Here is a 27,905-nt window from a genome sequence, read left to right on the forward strand (position 1 = left end):
TGATAGCCCTCTCACTTCTCCCCGCCCCTGCCCGGGCCCCAGGACACCACAGGCTCCATGCTCCTCACACTGGGCAGTCCAGGGCTCATCCTCAGACATCTCTATGCCTCCGTCCCTGGGCACTCCAGCCCCGCAGCTTTCGATGTCATCTCTAAGATGACCAATTCATTTGCTGTCACTGCCACGAGAAAGAGCTACAAAGCGGCTGGCCTACACAACAGAAAACAGCAGAATTTTTTCTCTACGGTTCTGAAAAGTCCGAAATCGAGGCATAGGCCAGACAGCACTGCTTCCAGGGCCGGGGGCGGGGAGGGTGCTTCATGCCTCTCCAGCTTCCAGCGGCGGCAGCGCTCTGCGGCTTGTGGACGAACCACTCCGATCTCTGCGTCTGTGGTCACATCACCGTTTTCATTCCCTCGTATAGGGACATATGTGGTGGCATTCAGGGCCCACCCACATAATCCAGGCCCATTGCTCCATTTCAAGACCCTTAATCACCCTGCAGAGACCCTTTTCCTAAATAAGTTAGAGGTCAGGGACTAGAGATGGACATCTGTTGGGAGCCATTGTCAACACACCGCAGGGTGACGCCAGATTACTGTGTGCCACCTGGAGACACGTTGACGCAGACACATACGTCACCTCCCCTCCCGTCTCTCGTCCTTAATGCCCTTGGCACCCCCGAAGTCTGCTCCCCTGCAGCCTGGGTGAGCAGAATAATGCCCCCCACAGGTGTCCACGTCCTGACCCCTCAGATCTGCAGCTACCAGTATGTTAGTTCACACAGCAGAGGGGAATTAAGATTGCAGGTGGAATTAAAGTAGCTAATCAGTCTTAAAACGGAGAGATGAACCTGGATTGAGGGGGCAGGGTGCCATGGGGTCCTTATTCCGAAAGAGGGGGGTGCCCGTGATGTGATGTGAGGCAACCCAGCCAGATGCTGCGGGCTTTGAGGTGGATGGCGGGACGGGGATGGCCCAGGAAAGCGGATGCTCTAGAAGCTGGGACAGCCCAGAGAAGGTCCTCTTGGGAGCCTGAGAGGGGACCAGCCCTGCCTGGCCTGGCCCACAGGGCGGAGAGTAAGTCTGTGTTGTGTGAAGTCCTACACTTGTACGATTTGCTTCCGAGACTCCCACGCCGTCTTCCCCAGGCCAGAGGCTGGCAGCACCCTTGGCCCACCACACCCACACCTGCTCCCATCAGTCCGCCTTGAAGGAGCCCAGCCCTCGGTGTCCCCCTGCCTGCCTCTCCGCTGCATGTGCCGTAGCCCCACCTCCTCTCTCTGCCCCCACCTCTCCCACTCCCTCAGTACGTGGCTTGCAGCAGCCAAGGGGCCACAGCCCTCCTCTCACAGACGCCCAGGTCCATGCTGTGGCCTGTAGAGCCCAGCAGCTCCCCCGTCCCTGCTCCGCCTATCCCCTGTGGGGCTGTGCGCAGTCCAGGGAGATGTGGGTCCGAGGGGGGCTATGAACCTGTGGGGGGTCAGGTGGAGGTGGCCACAACCCCAAGCCTACTGCGTCCTCGAGCAGCCACTTCCTGAGCCTCTGTGGCTCACGGACACCCAAGGGACAGCAGCACTGGGACAGCAGGCTAAGTGTCCTGTCAGCGTGGCTGGGAGCTACCTGATATTCAACGGGACGCTATTCTGGGTGTTCCTGAGGCTGATGGGTGAGGTTGGCATCTGGATGGGCCCCCTCGCCAACCAGTCCATGGTGGCCTGGACAGAACAAAACGTGGAGTGAGTGCAGATTGCTCTCCGCCTGGTGGTCAGGCAGGGACACAGGTCTCTCACCTCTGGACTCGGGCTGGAACCACACGGCCGGCCGGGGGCAGACTTGGGGCCTCTCAGCCTCCATGACTCCATGAGCCGCTGTCTTATAGTGAAGATCTTTCTCTTCACAGCCCTCAGGGCCACACAGCCACTGGGCGTCTTCTGCTTTCCCAGGGACAGCAGCTGTGCAAGGGCAGGGCCTCTGTCATTTACCATGTCCCCAGGGCCTGGCACAGGGCAGGTGTGCAATGCAGATCTGTGGAAGGAGGCAGGGGGAGTGAGGGGGCCATCACCAGGGGTGTTTGCCACCCTGCCCAAGCATGCAGGGGGTGTCAGCCATCAGAGCCCCTCACCAATTTCCCCACAGACTGTGAAGAGTGGTAGGTTCTAGGCCACTGTGGTCATGCATGGCCCTCAGGGGGCCCTCTGCTCACGCTGCCCCTCCCAGCCCAGCATACCCTGGGGGCCCCGGGTGGCCTCAGCCAGTGAGACTCACCTCCTCCACTCCTAACAGAGAGAGGAGAGACACTGGCAGGCGCCTCTCCACCCCTTTCAGCAGCCTCTCCATTGGTTGGAACTGTACAAACCCATCAGGGGCTGCCCACACTTGCCTCGCCCCTTGCCATGGCCTCAGGCACCACCTCCCCCAGATCTGGATCAATCAGGGCTGTCACAGGCACCAGCAGAAGGGGTGCTGGCTGGGGGGCACTGAGACTGGGCCAGGCCCGCCGCCTCCTGGCTGCATGACTTTGGGTAACTCCCCTTTCTGAGCTGCACTTTCCTCATCAACAAGTGTGGGATGAGCCTGGAACCTGTCAGCCAGGCAGCTGGAACCGGGAGCCAAATGCCCTCAGCCCCCAGTCCTGGGGAATGCTGGACCCCTCACCCTGCCACCCCTCTGACTTGGACTCTGCCCCACTGGTGGGCAATACTGGGGTTCAGCCAGTGTGCCCCAAATTGTCAGCTTGGGATTTGTGCTTTCCTGTTCCTACTGGAACCCTGGACATGACAGGTGGGGGTTGGGAACACGGTGGGCCCCTCTCCACCATAGGGCTCCACTCTGGGGCACTAACCAGGAGCTGGACTCTGCGGTCAGCACACACCCCTCCCGACCCCCACATCGCCCACCTTCTTCTCCGTCCCCACCGCCATCCTCCACCCCACCCCCCACCTCTGACCCCAGTCCATGGGGTTTTCCAGGAGCTGCACAGCTCCGGGATCAGCCTGGTGGGGGGGGCAGCCACCAACCCATCGTCTTGTCTGCAGGCCTGGCCTATGTTCTCAGGGCCTGGGAAACAGCCACGTCCTCTCCCGCTCTGGGGCCAGTGGCCTATCCTTGGGGTCGCTGCTATTTCTGCCAAAGCGCAGAGGTAATTATAGCTCAGCCCTTGCCAGCTGGCCGAGCTCTGCAACCCGGCAGAGGGGCCTAGGGCAGGGACGCAGGCCAGCCGTGGATGACCCTGCAATCTTGTGGGTTGCACCTCCAGACCAGAGCTGGCAGGAGGCTGAGCAGAAGCGGCCCCATCCACCTGCATGGCCCAGTGCCTGCCTCTCTAGGCGGCATAGGGGTGCTGCCCTCTGAGACATGCTGGACCATGCTGGACTATGCCTATTGGAGGACACCACAGAGCCTTGCTGCCACTGTCCCTCACAGATTCAGGAGGAAGCAGGTGAGATCCCAGATGAGGGGAGCAGAGAGGTGCCCACTTACCATGTGAAAAGGAAGCCACCAGACCAAAGGGACATGCTGCAGGTGGGCGGGCAGGCCAGGCGTGGGCAGAGGCCGGCAGACGGCACACTGTGGCCTTGGACAGGGGCTGAGAAAGATGGGGAGCCATCCTTCCGTTCACCCAGGATGTGGACATTCAGGGTTCCAGTAGGCACAGTCCCAGGCAAACCAGGGTGGCTGGTGGCCCCAAAAGCCCCAGCTCCCTGTGGGTCGCAGTGATATTGTGTGGTGGCCGGAGCACTCGGCGACTTCCCGGGCCCTGGGCTCTGAGCCCTTCCCAGCAGCGTGCCTGAGCCTTCCTCCCAGCGCCTGCCTGAGGCCTGGCTATCTGGGGGCGAAGTGGGCAGCTCAGTCCATTACAGCCCAGAAGTGGGAATATGGGCCTCTCCAAACATCCCAGGGCCATGAGCCAAGCACGGTCCCGTCAGAAGCCACCAGGAACCAGGGTCCAAGACCAGGGCAGCAGGCGTACGGAGTGAAGGGGTCATGGGAAAGGGGACTGAACTCCCAGGGGACAGCAGGGCCCAGAGTAGGGCACCGAGACCAGCAAGCCTTCCCCAAAGGCCCTGGGGCCTTGCTGAGGGCAGGTCCACGCAGGCGCAGCGAGCTAAGCAGAAATGGCTCATTACTCAGCTCTCTTGAGCCCAGGCCACTGCGTTTGGGAACCCCAAGAACTGGCCCTTTTCCGAGCAGAGGTCATCAGTGGGAATCCCCATCCTGGCCCGCTGTGCATGCATTGGGTCACCCATCCGGCTCAGGGCACATCATTTGGCACCTGTTGTGTGCAGACACCCCCAGGAGGGTTAGCAACCATCTCTGTCCTCACAGTGCTTTGGATGGTGGGCAAACACCCCCATTCTATGTGGGGGATTGGAACTCGGGGGCAGTGACATGCGTGGGTCCACCTGCCCATCTGCCAGGGTCAGCCGTCCCCATTCCCACGCACCCACTGTGTGCAGCAGATACACAGCCATCCCTCAGTTCCATCGTCAGCCCACATCCTAAATGTACCCCAGAGATGTGTGGGCTGCACATCTCGGCGTGGGGAGGGGCTTCGGGGGTCAGGCCAACTCCTGCTTTCGGTCCCCTGGCCACGGCCAGCCCGGGAGGCAAGCCCGACGAGGCAGCAGTCAGCCCAGCCGGGCCTTCTCAGGACTTCGCTTGCGTAATTCAGAAATGTGAGTTATCTGGGAAGCTGCCAGCCTGTTCCCAGAGCCCCCACCACCCACCAGCCCTCACACTGCCCCTCCTCCTAGGGGCAGGCTGGCGTGGGGGTGTCCACGTCACCCCCCCAGCACCTTTTCCAGCTGGGAGAAGGCACAGCCTCAGTGTGTGGCCTCAGCCCCCTTTAATTCAGCCAAGCTGCTCAGAACAAACGCCTGACCTCTGGAAGGTCAAGCTCCACCCAGGCCAGCAAGGCCCACAGCGACAGCTCCTTCCAGGTCTGGACAGTCCAGAAGGCAAGGAGGTGGCCAGGGCCCTTGGGGCCACTCAGGCCACTGCCCCTCAGCTGTAACGGAATCTTCTCAGATGGTCTGTGAGCTCTGGCAGCTCCGGTTCCCACTCCGCTCGAGGCTCTGATCGCCGGCAGGTAGGCAAGATCACCCGGTGGTGTGGCACCTGCGGGAGCCCAGGTGGGTCGGAGCGTGTGTGGGAATGAGTGTGCGTGTGTGCGTGCGTGTGTGTGCATGTGTGCATGTGTGCGCGTGTGTGCGTGTGTGTGTATGTGCGTGTGTGTGTACGTGTGTGGTGTGGGGTGTGAGCAGGGGTCCCATGAGCTCCAGCCTCTCCTGGGCAAGGTCCTAGTGTGCTTCTCCCACCTCCGCCAGCGCAGATGCCCCTGGAGGAGATGTCACTGGTGACAGGACAGCGGGAGGAGCCTGGCAGGGGTGTGGGTGCTGAGCCACAGCCAGCCGCAGGGTCAGAGCTGAGGAAGGACCCCTCCCCGTACAGGGCAGGCACTGTGCTGGCGTCTCAGAGGGACCCTCGGTGAGGATGGAGACACGCCAGCAGGCAGTGGGCAGACATGGGACGGGCAGAGTACGTGGTCAGGCACACAAAGCTGTGACAGGCTGGCCCAGGTGGAGGTGGGAAGCCCAGTGGGGGGCATCACAGAGCCAGGGGGTTGGGGTGGGTGGCAAGAGAGGTAGCTGGGCCCCAGGGCTTGGCATTTCCGAGGTGTTGAACCAGGTGAGAGCTAGCCCAGCCTGTTCCACACACCCCTGGAAGCTGGTGGGAGTGGCCGGGCTGGGCTGGAGGGACAACCTGGGGGCCGCTGGGCCCTGCGGGTGCTGGCACTATCTCCCAAAGGCTTCAAGCCAAGGGAGGGAGGGAGGAGGGCACCAGGCCAAACCCTACAGGCTGTCACAGTCTTGTGGATGTGTGGCCAGGCCAGACCTCTTCTCCTGGAAAGGGGTCAGGAGCCAGAGGTTAGAGGGGCATGCCCAGAGGAGCAGGGCCTCCCCAGGCCAGGGCAGACGCAGGGGTGACACTGTGCAGGCCCCTGGCCCTGGAGGTATTTTCCACCCTTTATCACCCATCTGTCACGAGCTGGCCTCGAGCAGAGGGCACTCGTGTTACATTGTCTCTGCCAGAGGCCCCACAGCCTCTGGCTCCCACACAGGCCCCGCCCTCCACTGTCTAGCCCGGGAGGGGGCACTGGGCAGGCCACTGGGCAGGCGGAGGCGTGTGGGGGAAGTGGGGGGCAGTACTGAGAGCAGCCTTCACCTGCTGAGCATGCCTGAACCACACCCTCCTTCCATGTTACCAGTGGGGAAACTGAGGCCCGGAGAAGCCTTCCATTGATTGAGGTCTCTGAACTGAAGGACAGGGTCCAGGGTCCAGCCAGTCCTGGGGGTCAGCAAAGAGCCGCTGCCATACTTAAGGGGGGGCTGGAGCCTGGGCAACACTGAGCAGGTAGGGAAGGGGGAGCAGAGAACAGCGCAGCATAGGCGCCCGGCCAGAGAAGGCATCACACTCCCTCCCCAGAGATGTCAGGGAAAGGACACCCCATAGGAAGTCCTCACTGTCCACACATGGCATGGAACTGTCCCAGGTGTATAAAGTCACACCCTCTGTCTGTGTAACACTAGCAGTGGCTGATGTCACCGAGCACAGGCTCTGTCCCAGGCTTGTTTCTGAGCCCTCAACACAGGCCACCTCACTCGCCCTCACAAGAGCCCACGAGGTGGTGGCTGTTGTTATTCCCATTTTACAGCTGGGTGGGCTGAGGCACAGAGAGGTCAGAGAGCTGCCCAAGGTCACACATGGTCACACAGGGCACATGAGGGCGCTGGCTGAGCCTATGGGGCTGCCTGCGCCAGAACCATGGCTATGCTGCCCAGTCACTGCATGTAAACACGCCCACACACGTGCACACACTTGCACATGAGTACACACAGGCTCACACACTAGCATGCATGTGCACACTCAGACACACATACGCAGTTGCACCCTCCCACACACCATACATTCACATACACCACACACATATGCACACTGTTCTAGGTATTTTCGCCATAAACACTTATGCCACACAACTAATTGGCTGTAAGGCGATTTTGCCATGGGAAAAAAAATAACGAAAAATAAAGGAGATACATTAAAAAAGACATATGAAATGTGAAAAATTAATAACAAAATTAGGAAGACTTTATTGCCAAAATGAAAATACCCTGGCTTGGAAGTCTCAGCCATGTATGTGTGACAAGTGCTGCGTGGTGAGAGGCCACATAACATGACCCAGTGTCATGGTCCTGTCGTACCCAAACTAGCTCCAGGTGGCTAACTCACGCTCTGGGAGGCTGTTGTGTCAACAGCCACCTCCCATACATTTGCGTAGCTGATGAACTTGCTGGACGGCGGGGGGCGGCCGTGTCCCAGAGGGTCTACCCCGGGACTGCCAGTGCCCCGTCTAGGATGCAGTCAGCCTGCACGTCCGTGTGCACAGCTGCTTCCTCCACTACCCGAGACCGCCGTGCACGCTCATCACCACCAGTCTGCTGTGGTGTAGAAACGGCAGTACCTGGGGGGCGACATCAGCGGGAGGAGGAACCCACCACAGCCGCCATCTCATCTTCACCGCAAAGCCGCCCACCGCCAACACGCTGTGCAGCAAAGTGCTGTGGGAAGATGAAAATACTGGACACGGGGCACTCACACACGTATCACACAACCCTACAGAAGCACACACATATACACAAATTCACACTCACACATACGTCACACAGTCACACACAGACACACACTCACACATGTACACACAAGTACCAGTTCACACTCACACACACACATCACACAATCACACAGATGTACACTCACATTACACAGCCTATACTAACCCACACTCATACATGCATCATACAATTACATGCAGACGTACTCACACACACTCACACGTATCACACATCACACACATGTACACACACACATGTGCATTCCAATGCACACTTGTGCAAATTCACACGAGTGCACAGCACACACATGCTTACACTAACATGAACATGCACACTCATATACATCTATGAATGTGCAGTTTTACTCACACACACTCACACTTACATACTTGCACATACACATATATGGATACTTTCACACTTGTACACTCACACAAGCGCATACACACATATGCACACACTCGCGCGTTGCTGTCCCTGGGGCAGACCTGGGAGCCTGGGGAGGGCCTGCACACAGTAGGGCTCCACATCTGGGTGCCACCAACGGCCCTGCAGGTATCTGCATGGTTTAGCCAGTTCCCAGCCTCTCCAGCCTATTTCCTCATCTGGAAGGTCGCCCTGGAACCACGCCCCAGCCTTTGGGCCACCAGTGGTCTCTGCTATTGGCCCATGGCTGGCCCTTCTGGCCACCCTCAGAGAGCAAGTCCTTAAGATGCGCCAGCCTCCCTCCCATCTCTTCCTCCCTGGGCTGGCCAGCTCCTTCCATGACCCCATTCACAATAAAAACCCTGATGCTGCGATAGGAGAAAATTGTTCCCTTTTGAAATAATTGTATAGTCTGGGCTCCAGGCAGCGTCCGCACAGGCGCTCTGCTTGTCTGTGATATTTCTGCTGCTGAGGGTCCAAGAGACACAGCCTGCCTGCTGTCTCCCAGGAGGGATACTGTATGGCAGCCCAGGGTCACACAGCACTCACCCAAACCCGGCCCTCCCTACAGCTCCCTGGCTCCCTGTTTTTGGGAGCTGCGCTGGGGAAGCCCCGGCTGTGTTTGGCCTCAATTTCCCAATGAGTGCAAGAGGGGTGCCGGCCCATCACCCCCCAGGGCCCTTGAGGGACTGATGTTCAAAGCCCAGCTTCGCCTGCACGGATGGAGCCCCGCAGGGTCTGGCCAGAACTGGACTTGGGGAGACTCAAAGTCAAGGACCCTTCAAAGGAGGGGAAAGGAACCTCACCCCAGAGGGGCTGCACTTAGTAAGGACAGACAGGGGTGCACAGAAACATCACCGCAATCAGGGGTCACAGATGACAGTGGCGGTACCACCTGACACCTAGTCAGTGAGCAGTGGGGGAGGGAGGGAGAGACAGAGAGTCTGGGCAGGACCAAGGGGTGGGCCCACCAGCTCCAGCCCCACCTGGCAAGGCGGTGGGCTTGACCTAGGTGGCTTTCCCAGCCCCACCCCCATCATTCACCTCCTGGATCCTCCCTCATGAAAGGAGGCAGCAGAGGTATTCGCTGCAGACTTATCTGTGACCTTCAAAAATTGCAAGTAGCAACAATAAGATGCAAACCAGAATGCCGGATACTGTGGCTGTAAATGAAGGACCTCAGTCCCGTGAAATGGTGCAAAGCAGCGGCATTGAGCAAGTCGTCAACCATAGTTGTTTGGAGCAAGCAAGGTGCAGGTTTCTTGGTGCTGGGAGCACCTGGGAGGGCAGCGTGTCTGCTCGTGGGGGGGCCGGCGGCAGGTGGGAGCCAGCCAGCTTTCTGTAGAGAATTTCTCCTTCTTTCGTCTTATTCCTACAAGAGTTGCTTGTGCGATAAATGATGTCTTTGCTGACTTAGGACCATGTCACAGTAAATGAGGACTGTAGCACAAGCCTTGAGCCCCAGCTCCCGGCCAGAGACAGGACATCAGGCCAGAAGGGATGCGACGGCCACTCCAGGCTCACCGACGCCCAGGACAGGGAGGGTAAGGCGGGGTCCCTGGCGGCCTTGGTCCCGGCGGCATGTCAGGGCCAAGGGCACCAGCTCCGTGAGCTGGGCTCCCACTGGGGGCAGGGGGCAGGGGGAGAAAAGGGAAGCCTCATCCCTGCCTTTGCCCCAGGACCCCTGGGGAGGGGAAATCACAGGGGTGATGCGGTGGGCACAGGAAGAGACACTTTCAAGGTTTGGTCTGGCAGAGAGGGTGTCAGGCCCCCAGGGTGGGACACAGCAGGACCAAATGTTCACAGTGTCTCATCAGGGCCAAGGGTGAGGGTAGAGCACCAAGGGAGGCAGGAGGCCGGGCCAGACAGGACGTCAGAGGGACTGGGAGGGGCGGCGGGCAGAGGCAGAGGCGGTGGGAGCCGTGGCGGGCTCTGGAGCGGGACAGTGATGGTCAGGGTGCTTCCCCGGCAAGATCACCTTGGCAGCCCAGGGAGGAGGTACCGGAGGGGCAGAGGGTGGAGACAGGAGGACGGGTGAGGCCGTCGGGAGGCAGCTGGACAGGTCTGGACCCAGGACAAAGGGGCGGGACGGGGAGCACACGGAAGGCAGTAGGGGTTTCTCCAGAAGCAGATGGGCCCTGACTTCAGCCCGAGTTCGGCTCTAGCTTCTGAGCTCACTGCCAGGCCGCGGTAGGCCACAGGCACAGATGTCCCTGCTAGGGGAGGGGACAGCCAAGCCCCAGACCCAGTGGGTCTCGTGCCTCAGCAGAATGACCGCAGCCCAGGCCAGCAGTGGGCTCTGTGCAGCCAGTGGGCCCCAGCCAGGAGCCACCTCCGAAGCGGCCCTGGCTCACAGGGTGCTCTCACTCAGAGCAGCCTGTTGTCACCATTTTAGACAGGGACACTGCACTCAGCGCAGGCTGGTAACCCTGGCTCCAGCTTGCAAACTCTGAGAGGGCGAGAGGGGGCCTGGTGGGCATGTGTGTCCAGGCTCTGCCCTCCCCAGTGGCCCGGTGCTCACATCCCTCCCCTCAGCCACAGGCAGGCGGGTGGCAGAGACGCAAGGTGGGCTGCTAGGCTTGCCGGGCACTGAGCTGGGACAGGGCCAGCTCAGGGAGCCCAGGCAGGGAGAACCCCACAGAGCGTTCCTGCAGCTCAGACGTGAACACAGCCATCAGTGTGTCAGTGACCACCAGCTACACTGTCACGAATGATGTATGAAAACTACCACACACCCCTCGGGACTGGTGGGGGCTGAGCCTGGACAGGGGACCCGGGCCTGCATGGCCACTGACCTCGTCCGTGGCACCACCAACATAGCCATCTGATCGGGCTGGTCCCAGGCAGGGGTGGGAGGGCAGCCCACCAGGCTGGGGCTGGGGCTGGGGACCGAGGGCAGGTCTGCAGGGGGTCTCCACACCATTGGGTCCCCCACAGTGGGTGTGGCTGCATAACCCAGAGGAGGGGCTGGGGTCCTGGCAGGGCAGCCTGTCTCCAGCCTCCTGAGGGCCCTGCGGGAGGGGCTCACTTCCACCTGCTTCCCACCCCCACCCAGGAAGGCAACAGGAAGTGCCCCCCTTCGATCCTGAGACTAAGCCGGCCAGAGCACTGCGGCCATGGGGCTGAGCCACAGAGGACCTCGAGGCATGTGCGGTTCCACGAGCCCTTGGAGGTGGCCGTCCACTGTAAGAGGGGAGCTCAGTGACCTGGCCTGGGGCGGCGTGGGGGGGGGACAGCATGTCCCAGGACCTCATGGAGAGCCATCCGGAGGGACCACAGCCAATGATCTGCCTTCACAGGCGCAACGCCAATAATCCCGGGCCTGTGGGGTCAGTCTGGACAGAGGGGTGGTGGTCAACAAAACAGCAAGAACATAAGCAGAGCTGCCCACATGGTCACTGTCCTCTCAGGAAAGGCCAGTGGGGCAGGCGTGCCTAATGCCGCCCACACTTCCATCCATCACTCTCAGAGGTTCTCCCTGCCCCTCGCCCCACCCACACCCTCCTTCTTCGTTGCCGCCTCCCAAATTCTCCCAGCCCCAGCCCAGGCTCCCGCTGCTCCCCTGGTCCCTCACTCCCACGCTGGGCCTTCCCATGGAGCGCAGCCCGTGTCAGCTACCTATGCCGTGTAACAAAGACCACGAACTTCGCAGGCGCAAGTAACCCACATCTACCGTCTCGGTGTTCCCACGGGCCGAGGGTCTGAGCACAGTGTCGCGGGCGCTTTGCTCAGCTCCTCACACGGCCGCACCAGGGGGTCAGCCAGGGCTGGGTCTCGTCTGAGGTGCAGGGCCCAGTCCAAGCTCACGGGCTTATGTGCAGAATTTGTTTCCTTGCAGCTGTAGAATCCACAGCAGCTGCACCTTTGAGACCAGTGCCAGACTCTCTGACCACCAGCCCCTCTTTTGTAAAGAACTCACCTGACTGGATCAGGCCCCCCCAAGACAATCTCCCTTTGGATTGACTCTGATTGGGGATTTTCATTATGGCTACAGAATCCCTTCCTCTTTGCCATATTCTGTTGGGTATAAATGAGCCACAGCCCCCCTATACTGAGGGGAGGGGACCACACAGGCAACAACACGGTGGGGGGGCAATCGTGAGAATATCTTAGATGCTGCCCGCCACAGCCCCCTCAGGACTTCACAAAACTCACAGCCCTGACACATGGGGAGCCTCCCCGACGGCCCCTTGGAGCTTCCACCTGCTCCCCCACCCCGGGTTCAGCCCTTGCCCCCATAGAGAGATCACATCTCCCATTCCCCTCGCCCTGTTGCTTCTCAACAGCCCCGGGAGCAGACTGCAGAGGGCCAGCCCCTGCTGTCCCCGGCCCACCACCCCTGCAGGCCCCCCCAGGCTCCCCACGGGGGTCACCACACCCTGCACATCTTGGAGCCCCACATTCTGGCAGCCTGACCCTGGAACAGCGAGCCTGGGCAGACCCCTCGGTGTTGTCAGGCAGACTCTACCACCTGGGCCTCCCATCTGCTAATTGGGAGCACTTGTATCTGACATGGTCTGTCTCAGGGTCCTTTGGGTGGGCAAGTGAGGTGAGAAGCCTGGGGGTGCGGGGCAGGCTCAGCGTGCCCCCAGCGGGGCACCCACTCTATGCTCTCCTTCCCAGACATCGCTGGCAGGGAGCCCACTGCCATGGCCAAGGGTAAGTTCTCAGCACTCACTCTGCCTCCACAGGAACCCATGCATGCCTGCCCTCCCCAGGGGCCCTCGTCCCGCCTGCCCAGGGGCCCTTGGCCCTGCCTTCCCAAGCCCTCCCCCACCCCCCCCACCCCCGCATGCAGTGCCCTGTGGCCCCAGCCCCAGGCCACCTTTGAGCATCCCCCCCAGAGGACCAGGCAGGGCTGGGGGACCTCCACACCCATGGGCACTATGGAGTCAGCCCCAGGACCCCACCCTGATGGGCAGAGCCACAGTGCTCTCCCTACCACCTCCTGCCAGCCAGCCCCACAGGGAGGAGGGAGCCCTGCGTCCTGCTGGGGCATCAGGCTCACCCTGCCCCTCCGTCCCCAGCGTCTGGCTGGCCCAGTGCCCCTGGTGTCCCCCTGCTCCTGCGGCTGTCTGTGTGCGCTCTGCTGTTGCTGGCGCTGGCCCTGTACTGTGGCCTCGAGAACCTCCAGGCCCAGCTCCACGTCCTGGTCCTGCACCTACGGCAAGCAGCCCTCGCCTGCTGGCACTGCCTCCTACAGCTTTGATGGGCGGGCAGGCGCAGGAACCACACCTCCAGCCCTGCGGGCCGCCTGGCGGGTAGGGCTGCAAGGGGAAGCCCAGGGTGGGTCTGAGTGCCCTGGCCTGGAGCAGCACAGGGTGAACCTGAGTGCCAAGGGGGGTGCAGGCAGGGCCGCTGGGAAAGGGGGCCCCAGGACTTGAGATCAGACATGGGGCCTGAAGCCTGGGGGCTGGGCCCCCTGCATTTTCACACCCCAGACCTACTGACAGGCTCTGTTACAAAAGGGGTTCCACAGCTGGGACCCACACGCTCAGGCCCCCTGAGCCAGCCCTCTGGACCCCTCCCTGTCCCAGCAGACGTGGCTGTGTGCAGCAGCCCTCCAGGGACAAGGACCCTCAGAGGTGAAACTGGCCTCTTATCGCTTAGGGCCTGCAGGGCCCAGACCTCGAAACCCTACCAGGAGACACGGGTCTGCTTGTGGAGGTGGGTGGCGATCCCTTGAAGGGCCCTGAAGTCGTGTGCAGGGCAGGGCCCCGGCACGCCCACCTTGGTGGTGGTGTTGGTGCCCAGGTCTGACCCTGCCCTGGGTCCCAGCCTGGGAATTCTCACCTCCCAGGGGAAATGTGTCCTGTCCAGCTCCTGCCCAGAGAAATCTGAATGCGCCATCAGCTGTCACCTCTGGAAGCCACGTCGGAGCAGTGGGACGTGCTGGCCTGGGGTGGTGGACCTGTGGGGGGGCCAGCTCCTAGTTCCTGGAGGTTCAGGAACTCCAGGTGCAAACACAAATGCAGTTTTTAACCTTAAATGACAAGCAGATAAAACACTGAAACAAGGTGAGCTGATGCATCCACATTACAGGGGCCGGTATTTCTGTTTATTTTGACTTTGAGAAATAGATACACTTAAGTTTACTTTCAGTTTAGCCAGAAGTAGAATTAAAACAAGGATGTCAGTTATCAAACAGCAGGGATAAGCCAATGGGGTGGGCGCTTGTCCGGAACCCTGGGTGTGCCCGCCGCCTGCCGCTCCCGTCCAGTCCTGGAGGGGATCCCCTGCCCGCTGCAAAGGCACACAGCTCCTGTCCTGACACCCTCTTCCCTTCCTGGAAGCCCCCAGGGTGTGGATGTCTGGGGCTGCCCGTGCAGCCAGCCTGAGACAGGCACAAGTTGTCAGCAACAGCCCCCTCTGCGAGTGATGCATGCAGGAAAGTGGACACAGCTCTCAGCTAACCCGCCCCAGACCAGCTCTGGGAGATGCACCAGTGCAGACCCAAAGCTTCTGCGGACCCTTAGGCTCCACAGGCCACATTCTACCGCTGCCCCTCCTTCTGGGCCTGGCTGGCTGCTGCCTGAATGGGAGGCGAGGCAGAGCCTTTCCACCCTCTGCCGGGAACAGAGGAGGGGCCTTCAGGGGCTGGCAGGCAGGGCCCGGGTGACCAGATCTGCTTGGGGACCTCAGGTTCTGTTAAACACCACGCCCAAGAGACCCACTGCTCTGCCTGGAACTCTGGGCCAGGCCCTGGGAGCAGAGCGCCTCTGCCAAGCCAGGACCCTCAGTCACCTGGCACCAACCTCCCCCAAAGAGGCGCCAGCCAAGCAGCATCACAAGTGACCTGCCACCTCACTTCCCCGGCCCAGGCTGCCCACTCCACCCAGCACCACTGTCCAGGCCTCTGGAGGCCCCATGCCCCCCACTAGGGAGACCAAAGCACTCACTGGCGGTGAGAGCCACAGACGTGGGGAGCCGGGGTCTTCCTCCCCCTGGAGGGCGGGGAGCAGCTGCAGGGCCAGCCCAGGAAGTTAAAATTGCTTAGAGAGCCCTGGGGTGGGTGCAGGTACTCTTACGCCTGGTGCCCCCCTCCTGGATAGGACACAGAGGACTGAGCACAGGTGGCCCAGCAGGACCACCTGGCTGCTCAGCACTGAGCTCCTGGGTCCTGGATGACCCTGCTCCCCCACCTGCCACTGTGAGGTGTGGGCAGGATTGTGCTCTCGGGCATTGGGGCCTCACATGGGAAGGCAGCCCCCTGCCCTGGGTGGTGGGGGCACGGGGCACCCCACAAGATGCGGCCCAGAGGGGCTGTCCAGGGAAGTGTGTGTGCTCACCTGCTCTGGACACGGCCCACACCTTCCTGTGCTCACACACGCAAGCTCACATGTGCACACACATTCGTATGCACACCTGTGCATGCACGTGCTGTGTGCGTGTGCATATGCATGCCCATGTACATTTATGCACACGCGTGCTCGTGTACATGTGCTCACACGTGCACACACACGTGCACACACATGCTCACAGCACACTCACATCGTGTATGGCCTTGTTCACATGCACTTGTACACTCGTGTGCTCTCACACACTCCTCTGCACACGTCCCCACGCACACACCTTCCCGTGCAGCCTTACATGCGCACGCACACCTTCACTGCATGTACACTAATATCGCACATCCACACCCTCACATGTACATACTGACACCTGCAGTGGCACCTGGCCCATCCCTCCCTGCCAAGCACAGGCCCAGACCACACACTGTGAGACAAACACTGGGGCCCAGGGGCCTCTAGGAGTCAGGATACACGGGGCTCCCCCGGGCAAGTCCTGGGGCAGAGAACAGAAGGAACCACACGGCACTGCAGCCGCTCCCCAGGACACCCACGCAGCCACCACCTGACCAGGCCGACACCACTGCCACTGCCGTTTCAATGTGGAGACCAGGCCTGGCAACCTTGGGGCCCTGGAGTGGGAGCAGAGGGGATGCAGCCCTGGGGGGGCCACCTCCGGGGCCAGAAGGCGGGCAACGCATGTGAGTCCCTGCTGTCCCTCTCGGGGTTCTTGTCCCACACACCACTCAGGAGCAAGGAACAAGAGTGACGTGTGACCATCGTGGGGTGCTGGGGTCCGTCAGGGACACGGGCTGCTGCCATGGAGTCACACACAGAATGACACCTGGGCAGCAGCGCTGTGGACCTTGCAAGCCCGATCGCCAGAGGGGTCTGCGAGGCTGGACGCCCTCCAGCCAGGTCCCATCAGGCAGGTGCCGGAAGGCTGGAGGAGGCCCTCGCTGCCCAGCCCCTGTGCTGCCCCCACCAGGTCCGCAGGCAGCTGGGCTCACCACGGGGGTTGAGGTGCTGGCTACACACAGGACAGACACGCAAGGCTATGCGGCCTGGGTGGGGGCCCAGGCAGAGCCCCCGCCACGCCCCCAGGACAAGCCGTGTGCCCCCGGGCAGCTGGGGGTACCTGGGGGCCGCCCGAGGACATTAGATGACGGCACTCTTCTCCTCCTGGAAGGAGGCCCGGGAGGCGGGCCTGGCCAGCAGCAGCTCCTTCTCGTGAAGCAGGCTATCCAGCAGGTCCTCCTGCCGACAGCTGTGGTAGACTTTCAGGAAAGCCAGGACGGTGAGGGCCAGCCAGGCCAGCCAGGAGGCCCAGAGGCCAAACTGCGTGAGGGCGGAGAGCAGGGTCAGAAGCCGCCCGCACCTGGAGCCTCGCTCCTCTGTCCCCACCCACCCCCAGGAAAGGGACAAGGGACAGGGCCTGCTGGGAGAGGAACAAAGACAGGACAGGCGGGGCCAGCCTTTGCTTCCTTCCTCATGGGGTGGGGGGTAAGCCAGGTAGCCGTTCTCCTTCTAGCAGCTCCAAGGAGAGCTGGTCCCTAACGAAGCCTCCTGCGGTGGCCACAACGAAGCGACCTTCATCGGCGGCCATTTCCAAACGGTTGAAGGAGAAACGATGGCATCAGAACCAGGCCGGAGCCCCGTTCACCGGTTCTCATTTGTCATCAGACGCCTCGCTCTCTCCTTAACCTACTTGGTTTGAATTACGGCTGAAGCATTTTCCACTAAATCTGCGTGAAGCCATCTCTGGCAGTCTCAGCTCCTGTCAGCGAAGACCCTTCGGACCTACCGCTGTCCAGCCCCCCAGAGGGCTCCGCCCGTTGCAAAAGTCCTTGGATTGGCCACTGGCCACCATGGGCCTTGAGCAGCCAGGCTGGGTCTGGAAGCGAACCTGGATGCCCTCGAGCCCTGCTGGGTGCTGGAAGGAGCCAGCCCCACCCTGGCATCCCCTCCTCAGGGTCATGAGTGTCATCTGCTGGGAAACAGATGCAGACAGGTCCTCACTGACCACCGACATGTCCCAACATGTCCTGACCTGCCTGCGTTCGGCCCCCAGAGTCAACCCTGGTTTCCTGGAGAGCAGGGTATGCCCGCTTCCTGCCTGGGACCTCACCCACCTGGCAGCACCGCCTACCTGGGCAATCGCAAACTGATCGTAGAAGGCAGAGTTGTCCACATTCAGCTCGAGGTCGATGCCTTGCAGCTCTTCGCAGCTAAAACGCAAGACACAGGGGAAGGTGACTGCCGAGCCACCAAGCAGAAGCAGCAGCGAGCATCGCTCCCAAAGGGCAGGGGGGCTGTCCCCAAGGTAGGGCAGATGGGAGCCTCGACGCCCTGTCTGTGGAGCAGGGACCCCACACAGCCAGCCCCAACCTGGCCCTGGACGGTGGGGGACACCAGGGCCGGCTGGGCCTCAGGGCCTGGAGGGGCTGGGGGTGGCGCTGAAGGGCTGGAATCACTGTTCGTAGGGAGAAGGAAGCTGGGCGTCTCTCTGGAGAAGCCCAAAGCTATGCCCAGGGGCCACCCAGGCTCTGAGGGCTCTGGGAGGGTAAGGAAGCAGGTGGCCTGGGGGCCCAGTGAGCAAAGGTCAGCTCAGCGTGGGCGAGACACCCCCACCATGGAGGGGCTGCCTGCGGGGTTCCCACGGAGCCACCGCCCAGCGTGCTCAAACCTGCCCCCGGTGTGTGCCCCAGGCCAAAGCACAGGCCCCCAGGGTGAGGGCACCGGCTGAGCCGGCGCCCTCAGCCACCTTACACTTTGGGGTCCCAGGGCTGCTTTTGCTGGAAGACCCTGGAGCCTCTGAAAATGGTGAGCCCAGGTCCTGCCTTTGCAGGGTCCTGGCCGGGGCACTGGATGCTGCCCCTGGGCTGGGCAGTGGGCGGCCCTTCAGGAGCTCGGGCAGTCACTGTGCTGCATCCGGGGTGTCCCCCAAGCAGACACTGCCCCCGCTCAGGGCCCAGAGCAGCCACTCTGGCCCCGAAGACCTCCGTCCCCAGTCTGAAGCTTCTGCCCCTGTTGCTCACCACCCCGGCACCTCTCAAGCCCACCGAGACCAACAGCCCAGCTACGACAGGGGCCGGCCCTCTGCCTCTGCAGGCAACGCCAGGCACCGTCTCCAGGGCCTTCCGCTGTGTAGCCGTATCAAGGCACGGGGACCTGGAGTCCCCTGTGGGGTCCTGTCCACCCACATGCGGGATGTGATGGGGCAGCTGGAAGCGCGAACCTCCTGGACCCCCACTCCTCACCCAGACACCGCCAGTGTCCGTGGGGACCCCGCTCCATATGAAGCTTCAGGTCCCTGAACCAGGAAGGGACAGTGGTGTCACAGGGGCAAGTCCCAGGGAAGGAGCTAGTAGGTGTGCCAAGGTCGGGGCACGGGTGGGATGAGCAGAACTACGGGCCCAGGATGGGGCCCCGACAGGAGGGGGCGGCCCGGGCACACCTGTGGGGCATGGTGCCCTTCTCGGTGATGGCGTCGCACCACATGGTGAAGCCCACGCTCACGATGGTGCTGGCGATGAAGACGAGGAAGACGACGAAGGCACTGACCAGCAGGTTCAGGAAGGCGTACAGGAAGGAGCTGCGGGGAGCACGGGAGGGCGGTCACCGGCACCACCCCCGGCAGGGCCCAGCCACAGGGAAGGGCGGCCCAGCCTCAGGTTTCCAGCTGGGGCGACGGGCTGCAAGGGGCCAATGCCACTTCCCGCAGCTGCCCCTCACCCTGCAGTCCCTCCTGCTGGCCCCAGGCTGCCCACCCGTCCTCCCAAAGACCCAGGAGTGGGAACCTTTGTTCCTACTATGTCACAGAGGAGGCAGGGCAAGCCTGAGGCCCACGCCGCTCGGTCCCCCAGCTCACCTGCTGGAAAGACAAGACGCCATTCAAGGCCATCTGCCCACATGGCCATCAACGCTGCTGGCCTGGACCTGCGCTAGGGTGCCACATGACCCGCTCTGATGTCCCCATTGCAAGCTGAAAGGCTGAGCTGTGATCAGGGCAGGGGTGGGGGGACCCGGGAGGCAGGGCCATGAGGACGGGGCTGGCGCATGGCCGGGCTGTACCGCCCCTCGGGGCCAGGGCCTCCCCAGGGTCCACACGGGTACGGATCCCCTGGGCTGCCCTCTGACAACATGGGGGCACATACCCAGAACACCCCACGGCACCACCAGACTCCTGTCCCGGCCGCAAACACCCACCATCTGCCATCTCTGAACCGCCCCCTCAGGATCCAGAGTCGCCTGTGAGCCCCTTGGCAGGCGGAGCCTGCAGAGGCAGGAGACAGGACTGTCCCACGGGAGGGGCGGCACCACAGGGGGAGTTCCCTCAGGTGGGACGGCTGCCCAGGCCCTCCTCTCACCTGCCAGCAGGTGTGATGTGAACACCACCCAATCTGAGGTAAACGATGCAGGTGGACACGCTTCACAGTGAACATTTACTGAGCAAGGTCTCAGCTGGCAGCTCAGCCACGAAAACACCCAAGCTGCCGTCATCCATGTGCTGACTGTGGACCCAGGCAAGGCGGGGGCCACGCATGTCCATTCATTCACGCCTTCATTTATTCACTCACGTGACAGGCACTTTCTGAGCCTCAACCCCGCCCCCACCCCATGCTGGGCTCTAGAGACAAAGGATTCAAAACGACACAGTCCTGGCCCCAGGAGGTACCTGGGCCGAGGGCATCAAACCCAGCATGAAGTACACATCACCAGGCCGCTTGATGGCAGCTGGAACCGCGTGCGTCTCTGGGGAAAGATCCCACCGGGCTGTCCTCTCACCCCAGCCACACGGCTGCACAGACGGGCTGTCCTCTCACCCCAGCCACATGGCTGCACAGACGCAGAACCGCCTGCTCGCGGGGGGCCCCAAACCTTCCCAAGAGCCTCGGGAGGGGCGAGGCAGCAGACGCCCTTCTTACAACCACAGTGGCAGCAATCACACCACAGCAAGCACAAGGCGGGGGAGGGGCTGGCCAGCGGGTTGGTACGTGTGCGCCCACGTACAACGGGGGCTTAAACCCAGGTGACGGAGGTGAGAAGCGTGTGCCAGTAAGACCAGCACCGCGCCTGGCACAGCACCCACCACATGCCAGCTCCTCTGAAGACCAGCACCTGCAGTACAGCTCGCATGAGCTGGCTGGGCCCCCACGGCCCGCTCCCCCTCAGCGTCAAGGTCCTGTTTGCTGCTCGACTCCCAGGTCTGCCTGAGCCCTGGGGGGTTTCCTCGTGCGTGGGTGGCTCTGTGGCCCCTGCCCAAACTGGACCCGCTGGGCTGCCGTCTTCCCAGCTCTTCAGAGCCCTCACCCCCCCCCCCCCCCGCCAGGAGGCTGACCTGAGGGGACCACGGCTATGACCCCTCCGTGGCTCCTGGTTGAGTTTGGCCAATGGGAACGGAGGTGGGAGGAAAGGAGGTATGTGTCACCCCCAGGTCCCTCCTGGGGGCTGTCCCAGGCTGGCTGAGTCCCCCAGCAAGGTCCCCGTTCTTCTCCAGGCAGCGCCTCCCACAAAGCCCTCCCCTTCCCAGTCCCTCCCGCTGGGCGTGGTGACAGGAAGGGTGCAGGCCCCACATCTCCAGTCACCGACACGGCGAGTCATGTTTGGGCTGGGACCCTGGCAGACACAGTTCTGAACTGCAAAATACATCCGGGCGGGGTGCCCAGGATAAGAGGTCAGGGCCTATAGTTGCAAAGAGGGGTACAGTAACAGCCCGCCCCCTCCGAGGCTGTCACCAGGCAGAGCTGGTGTCAGACCTGGCGGCCCCTTTGCCAGTGTGTGACCTTCAGCAAGTCACCCTCTGGGCCTCAGGTTCCCCTCTGTAAATTGAGTAGTAAGAGTCCCCCACTTGGTTACCATGGAAACTGAGGGGGCTTTGTGGGTGAAGGCCTAGAGCACTGCTGCTGGGGGCTCATGTGCTCCCAGCCCCTCCCCCAGGACGTCCAGCCAGGGACAGGCTTCCTGCTCTCTGGGCCCTGAACGAGGCACACCTGGAGATCTGCACACGGGCTGGGCCCATGTTGCCACAGGAGATGGGGGTGCAGAGGTGGGGTGGGAGAAGCTGCTGGGTCACCCTGAGCAACAAGATGGCAGGGGACTGCGGCTCGGGGGCCAGCTGGGCCCCTGTGGGGCAGTGGGGCTGACTGGGGCTCCGTCCAGCACACTGGAGCTGGTGCTCTGCGGAGGTTACCCAGAGCCTACACCCAGCATCTCGGTCCTACATGGCTGTTCCGCTCCAGCCAAGGAGAACTCGGCGGGTCTCGGCAGCAGAAAGGGGCTTCCACAGGCAGAGTGCAGGAGCAGCCTGGCCTCAGCGCACAGGTGCAGCTCATGGGGACCACTGGCCCCGTGGCGGCCCTCTGCGGCCCCCACCAGCACCCATCCTGCAGGCACCAGCGTCTCTGCCGCGGGCCTCCTTGTGGGGAGGGATGGCCAGGTGCAGAAAGCAGGCCACCGGGACAAACAGTCAACGCCAGATCCCGCTCCCTGCACGGGGAGCGGTGTCCCCAGGCTCAGTACTGAATTCCCGAGAGGGTGGGGAGTGGCCTGTCACTCCCTGTGCAGCGGAAGCACCCTCTACCCAGCAGGCCCAGGATGCAGCCGGATTCTGGGTCCAGCCAACCCACCTCTGAGGGGGGTCTACAGCACAAGCTCCAACAGCAGAAAACCCAACTGTGGAGACAGCCAGACACTCTAGCTGCATCCCTAGGAAACGGGCACGGCTCAGGGAAGGGCACCAGGCTGGGTCACCCAGCTAACAGCTTCTTTCTACTCCTTGTCCATTTCTGGTCGGTTTCCTCAGCACTCGCCAGGGCTCTACAGATTTTTGAAGAACTGGGTGTGCCTGGAGTCTCACTCGCCCTGGCCCCCAGAGTTCACCCCACCCCACCCCCCCCTTCCCCCAGGGATTGGATGGGGCCGCGGTCAGGACCAGGGAGCCCGCATGCACACACAGGGTTAACTCCATCGTTCTCCCGCAGCCTCTCAGGGTACCCTGCCTGGCTGTGCCGTCTCCATGGTGACAGCATCCTGGGAAGCCCTGGGAGTGATTTGCAGGCTGAGGGAGGCGTGTGGGCAGGCAGATGGGTTGTTTTAACCCAGTGCTCCCCAGCCATCAATCACAAACCGCTGCCACCTGGACGCCACGGGGCTCCCGCTCGGGCAAAGCTGCCTAGGCCCCCCAGCTCGCGGCTCACCCTCAGCTCATCCACCTGCCCTGAAACAGCGAGGCACCCAGAAGCCACAGGTGCCAGGTCCACGACCTCATTCCTTCAGGCAGCAGCCAGGGTGCCCCGTGCAGAAAGCTGCCCCTACACGGTGTCTGACGCACCAGCTCGGGACCCAACCTCAAGCCTGTCACACAAACCAAAGGGTGCGGCTCTGCCCTCGGTCTCGGTGGGGTCCTGGATGGTCTCTGAAGTTGGACTTCTAAGACAATTAGGGTGCACACCAGCCCTATGCAGGCCGGGTGTGACGGGCAGTGATGTCCTCAGTGGGCGGGACGTCCTGCGCTGTCAACGGCCCTGAGAGCCCTCGGCCATCACAGCAGCTCACCTAACTGCCCTCCCCAGCCTCCTGCTGTCCTGAGCCCCTGGCTGGCCCAGCTCGTGCTCGCCTGGTGCACACGGATTAACCAACGACTGAGCAGGAATTGGCTTCTCTGGTCAACCATCTCACCTCTGGCGGACGAGGCAGACCCCGCCTTCCTGGGGGTCTGAACGCGTGGACACAGCAAGCCTGGAGGGCTGAGCCCTTGGCCAGATTGCGAATCTGCAAAGCTATCAGGGCCAGGGCAGTGACTGCGAAGCAGCGGATCTCAGCATGCAGGCACCTGTCTGTCATTTATTCAACAAACACTAATTCGGTGACCCCTGTGCACTGCCCTGCGCTCAGCCCCAAGCACACTGAGGAATGAGGCGCGTGCCTGCTTTGGGCTCGTCCAGCCAGGGTCCCCTCCGATGGGCAGCCATGGCAGCTGTGACTGAGCCCTACAAGCAGAAGTGCCATGAAGAGCTGGCACTCTCCACAGACGTCATCGCAGCTGACCGACTGCCAGCTGGACTGCGCAGTGGACGAGGTGGGGCGGGTGGAGGCGCCGCCCATGGGGCCAATACTTCCTGATGGCCAAGGAGGACCTTGTGCAACAGGTGTCCCTACACAGGAGAGGCTGGCCCAGCCTTGGCTGCCATGACACAGCCTGGATAGAGGTCACTGGTGGTGGGACCAGGTGAGTCCCTGGAACGGATGCAAAGGGAGACAAGACCCGAGATGTTCCTCCAACCAGGCCACATTCCCAGCAGCACGAGCGCCCTCTGTCCGGAAGACAAGCAGAGTGACGAAACACAGGGAGGCACGGGAAGTCCCCACGCCTCAGTTTCTAACTTTAAAATGGGGGTGGCGATGGCAGTTCCACGGAGCTGAAGGGCACCTTCCACAAGATGACAAGGACAGAAGCTGCTGTTATGAATTCCCCAGGTTCGCCGTGCAGGTTGTGTGAGACGGGCGGCCTCCCCCGCCTGCGCCGAGCCTCTGGAGTCTGTCTCAGCTCTGAACTACCACATCACAGACGGGGCCCTACCCAGAGAGCTGCTGGTGTCCTTGCCAGCTGGAGCCTGAACACCTTAAAGCCACTTGTTCTGTGGGGACAAGCTGGAATGATGGGCACGACTTGATGGACAAACCATGGCCCCCACCTGGCCTATGTCCACTGCCCTCAGCTTCCCAGGCTGAAGGGACATCAAACTACCCACTCTGCTGACCATCCCATCCTCTTCCTAAGACCCCGTCTCGTGTTCAGAGATCCTTCTACTGCTCCAAACTGCACGAGGACTCTACCTGGGGTAACACCTGGCCATGGCAACGTGGGTGCAGCTGATGTGTCCTCAGGACACCAGCCATCGAGCAGCATGAGGAAGGAGGAGCCTGGCAGCAAGGCAGAGCCCCAACTCCACAACACCTGGAGGCCTCCCCAGGCCGGCACATGGCTGCCTGCACACCCCAAATCCAGAACCTTGCTGTAGGGGGTTGACTCATGTCCCCGCCAACATATGTCCACGTCTTCAACCCCAGTGAAGACGGAAATAGGGTCTTTGATTGTCATTAATAAAGATGTCAGGACGAGGTCGTCCTGGCCTTACGGTTAGGGTGGTCCCTAAATGCAGTGACTCATGTCCTTAGAAGATATAAGAGAGAAGAGGCCACGTGAACAGGAAGACAGAGACTGGCATGATAAACGTCCAGGCCAAGGAGCACCAACCAGCTGGGAAGAGGCCTGGAGCACCCTCTCTGCAGAGGGAGCCCACCCTGCCGACACCTTGATTTGGCCTTCCGCCCTCCAGAACTGGGAGAAGGAATTGCTTCCAGCCCCCATTTTGTGGCACTTCGGTACAGCAGCCCGGGAAACTCACACATGTGTGCTGCTAAGGTGAGTCTCATCCCACTCGCTTCCAAAATGGTGCCAGGGCAGGAGAATGGGGGCCAGGAGGAAGGGAGGCTTGTAAGGAGAACGCAAGGCCCTGATCACAAAGCCAGCCCCTTCCGGCAAAGCAGGGCCCTTCCGACAAAGCAGGGCCCTTCACATCTGCTCCCATGTTTCCCCGAAAATAAGACGCAGCTCTAATGCGTCTCTTGGAGCAAAAACAAAAATAAGACTTGGTCTTGTATTATATCATGTTACATAAGACCTGGTCTCATAGTATAGTAAAATTAGACCGGGTCTTACATTAATGTTTGCTCCAGAAGACGCACTAGAGCTGACGGTCTGGCCGGGTCTGATTTTCAGGGAAACAGGGTCCCTCCCTGGCATCCCCCAGCCAAGGTCTGAGCGTTAGCTATGGGCCTCGAGGGGCTTCCCTCCAGACCTTCTTCTGCCATCACCCTTCCCAGGACGACGGGGATGAGGGGAGTACTCCCCAGTATGCCATGTCGCCCAGGGCCTGGCCTGGTTCCCCTCCTACACCCCCGCCCCCCCATCAGGAGCACCGCAGAGGTCGGAGACGGGAGTGGAGCTGTCCGCGGTGCTGACGGGTGTGGCCGGGATGAGCCACCGAAGGAGGCCCAGGTCTGCTCGGAGGTGAGATGACAGCAACATCTAGGCCTGGGGGCGCCGCGGGGGTGCTGGGGAGGTGGTAGATTCCGGAGGCCAGAGGTGAGGCGCATTGGGATGGGAAGCACTGGCCTCCTACGGAGGACCCAGGACCGGTGAGCGTCATGGTCCCTGGGTCCTGCGTGTAGACAAAGGGCAGTGTGCGTGGAAGAGGAGCGGGCCCAGGGTTGGTATTCTAGGGCCTCCAAGGTCCCGGGGAGATGGAGGGATTCATGCTCCTCCTTGGGGGAAGGAGAGCCTGGAGGCGCTGAGGACACGGAAGGGGCACCGTGCCCGAGGTGCGGGCTGGTCTGTTGGGGCAAGGCGGCCGCTAGGTCCCACTTACCCCTCGTGTCCTTTGCAGAGGAAAAAGAGCGTGCGCCAGGCGTGCGCGGCGGCGAGCAGCAGCGACAGGAGGCTGGTGAGCAGGCCGAAGCGGCAGGCGGCCGGCGGGCCCCACTCCTGCACAGTGAAGCGCTCCCGCTCCTGCACCGTCAGGTTGGCGCTCAGCCACATGCCCTCGGTGAAGAGCAGGCAGCGGCCGCGGAAGTCGTGGCCGTTCTCGGACAGCGGGACCACCACCACGAAGCTGAACAGGAAGGCCAGGAAGTAGCAGACGCACTGCGCGAAGAGGAAATTGTTGAGCGCCATGGCAGTGCCAGGAGGGCGAGGAAGCGGCCGGAGGAGGCCGCGGGGCCGGGCTGGGGGCGCGGGGCGAGCGCTGCGGGCCGCGGGCGGGGAGCCCGGGCCGCCGGAATCTCCGAGCGCCGCGCGCAGGCCCGGCCAGGGAAGCGCGGGAGGCTGCGCAGTGAGGGCGCCGGTGGGTCTGCGCGCCCCGCCCGGGATGCGTGCGCATCGGCCAACGTGGGCCGCACCGGCGGTCAGCACTGCGGACAACTCCCGGGGGCGGGCGGGACGGCGGCGAAAGGCGCGAGCGGGTCGGGGTGAGCCACGCTGGAGAAAGGGGGTACCGATGGAGGGGAGGAATGGAAACCGGGAAAGCGAACGGAATATTGGTAGGTCGGCTTATCAAGACCCGACTCTGTGCCATTAACGGGACTAGGAGCCGCCTGTATGGGCATCACATAGGCTGGTTCTGTGTCCCCAGCTCCCCATTAGCTTGAGGAAAGGAGGCTAAGAGGGAGGTTCTGGAGGGACGTGTCCAAGATGCCACAGTGCGAGTGAGGTGGGAGTGCGGTTTGCAGTCCAGGCTGGAATGATTCTTCTGCAGGAGTCCTGGAGTGAGAAATATGGGGCAAGGGGGACAGAGAGCCGAGGAGCTGGGGTCAATGGGAATGGCTCAGAGGTCATCCACGGAGAGATGGCGGGTGGGCCTGGGGACCTGGCGGGAGTGGGTCTGAGCTATTTGCGCTTCTCCAGCGTGTGCCCTCAGCGGGGACATCTGTTACACTGCCTGACACAAGCAGGACCCAGAGTTCATAATGTGTAAGATAAATAGTGGGTGCCCAAGCACCGCATTAACACAGCCTTTGCTGAGATGGAATCTGCTGATGCATTAATTAATAGAATTAATACCTCTTCTAATTCCCTTTAAGGCTAAGGCACGTTTAGCCCAACTCCCAGAGCGAGGAAGCCGTGGTATTGCTCCTTTTAAAAGAAACGGCCAAATGGTTTAAAATCACATCAGCATTTTTGTTGCAAGTACTGAAAACTTTTTGTTTTGTTGCCAAAGTAATATATGCTCATTTTTAAAGTCAAGCAATACTGAGATGTACAACATAAAAAGACGACGTCCCCTGCTCATCCCCACCCCCACCCTGCCACACTGCCCGGGTGAGCACTTTTAACAGCCTGACGTCCACTTTCCTAACCACATGCACACACACACACACCATTTACACAAACACTTCAAACTCCACGTGCAGCTCTGCCGTGTGATCCCTTCACGCAACCATCTGTCACAGACCTTAGCCCACTTGCACACACAGATTCCATTCTTCTGCATCACTGCCCAACAAGCCCCAATAGTGGTGACTCCACAATTCGCTATTCCTCTCTGGGTGGGCGAGCGTTAGCGTCCTCAGCCTCTGCTATTTCAAGTACTACTGAGAGAACATCCTTGTACGCGTACGCTTGTGCGGGTATTTCTTAGAAAAATTCTCAGAAAAGTAACGGCTGGGCCATGGGGTGTGCACGTTTTAAGTGTTGACAGAGAACCAGTTGCCAAACTGGTATCTAAGAACATACAAGTCCCATTCACGTCCGTGTTGCAGACACCCTCCCCAACACTGAGACAGGTCCGTTGCTTTCAAGTTCTGTCCGTCGTACGTGGAAAAACAAGCTCCCTGATGTGTAAACGTGGGTCTCCTGGTCATCATGAGGTTGTGAGTCTCTTGTGCTTGTTACCATTTGTAATTTGTCTTCTGGGAATTGTCGTTCTGTCTGCAGCCCCTTCCAAGCACACGCT

The 27,905-nt window shown here is 61.5% G+C and overlaps 2 protein-coding genes and 1 long non-coding RNA gene across 8 annotated transcripts in view; 1 reads left to right on the forward strand and 2 right to left on the reverse strand.

Annotated features, from left to right (window-relative positions):
- LOC141570803 (uncharacterized) overlaps positions 1 to 2,328 on the reverse strand; it is a 79,780-nt gene extending 77,452 nt beyond the window's left edge. For both annotated transcript variants that reach the window (XR_012495255.2, XR_012495256.2), the window contains exon 1: positions 1,793 to 2,328. This is a non-coding gene — a long non-coding RNA (uncharacterized LOC141570803). The remainder of the gene's footprint in view (positions 1 to 1,792) is intronic.
- An 847-nt stretch (positions 2,329 to 3,175) lies between these two features.
- Positions 3,176 to 14,140, forward strand: C3H14orf180 (chromosome 3 C14orf180 homolog). Of its 4 annotated transcripts, none has more exons than XM_088797562.1 (7): positions 3,180 to 3,441; positions 4,943 to 5,091; positions 9,519 to 9,645; positions 11,157 to 11,286; positions 12,725 to 12,760; positions 13,129 to 13,362; positions 13,902 to 14,140. In XM_088797562.1, exons 3-6 carry the CDS (start codon positions 9,535 to 9,537, stop codon positions 13,308 to 13,310), a joined length of 459 nt encoding a protein of 152 aa, XP_088653688.1. In that variant the 5' UTR covers positions 3,180 to 3,441; positions 4,943 to 5,091; positions 9,519 to 9,534; the 3' UTR covers positions 13,311 to 13,362; positions 13,902 to 14,140. The 4 variants fall into 4 exon arrangements, with proteins under 4 accessions (XP_074182907.2, XP_088653688.1, XP_088653689.1 ...); XM_088797563.1 differs by having other exon boundaries at positions 13,922 to 14,140; XM_074326806.2 differs by lacking the exon at positions 4,943 to 5,091 and having other exon boundaries at positions 3,176 to 3,441.
- On the reverse strand, positions 14,120 to 26,556 carry TMEM179 (transmembrane protein 179). 2 transcript variants are annotated; one of them, XM_019747257.3, is made up of 4 exons: positions 25,824 to 26,374; positions 18,848 to 18,985; positions 17,540 to 17,618; positions 14,120 to 16,728 (listed from the first exon to the last, which is right to left on the reverse strand). In XM_019747257.3, exons 1-4 carry the CDS (start codon positions 26,126 to 26,128, stop codon positions 16,549 to 16,551), a joined length of 702 nt encoding a protein of 233 aa, XP_019602816.1. In that variant the 5' UTR covers positions 26,129 to 26,374; the 3' UTR covers positions 14,120 to 16,548. The 2 variants fall into 2 exon arrangements, with proteins under 2 accessions (XP_019602816.1, XP_088653686.1); XM_088797560.1 differs by lacking the exon at positions 18,848 to 18,985 and having other exon boundaries at positions 25,824 to 26,556.
- Between the last annotated feature and the right edge of the window lie 1,349 nt (positions 26,557 to 27,905).

Source organism: Rhinolophus sinicus, chromosome 3, assembly GCF_057876585.1.
Source record: "Rhinolophus sinicus isolate RSI-liver-muscle chromosome 3, RSI-T2T, whole genome shotgun sequence".
Taxonomy (NCBI): Eukaryota; Metazoa; Chordata; class Mammalia; order Chiroptera; family Rhinolophidae; genus Rhinolophus; species Rhinolophus sinicus.

Excerpts from the sequence above, each read along its gene's own strand:
- C3H14orf180 (XM_088797561.1), top strand. The coding sequence starts at position 11,218 with ATGGGGCTGAGCCACAGAGGACCTCGAGGCATGTGCGGTTCCACGAGC. Across the intron at positions 11,287-12,724 it reads CTTGGAGGTGGCCGTCCACT|ACATCGCTGGCAGGGAGCCC; the intron begins GTAAGAGGGGAG and ends TCTCCTTCCCAG. Across the intron at positions 12,761-13,128 it reads GCCCACTGCCATGGCCAAGG|CGTCTGGCTGGCCCAGTGCC; the intron begins GTAAGTTCTCAG and ends CTCCGTCCCCAG.
- TMEM179 (XM_019747257.3), bottom strand. The coding sequence starts at position 26,128 with ATGGCGCTCAACAATTTCCTCTTCGCGCAGTGCGTCTGCTACTTCCTG. Across the intron at positions 18,986-25,823 it reads CTCTGCAAAGGACACGAGGG|CTCCTTCCTGTACGCCTTCC; the intron begins GTAAGTGGGACC and ends TGCTCCCCGCAG. Across the intron at positions 17,619-18,847 it reads AAGGGCACCATGCCCCACAG|CTGCGAAGAGCTGCAAGGCA; the intron begins GTGTGCCCGGGC and ends CTTGCGTTTTAG.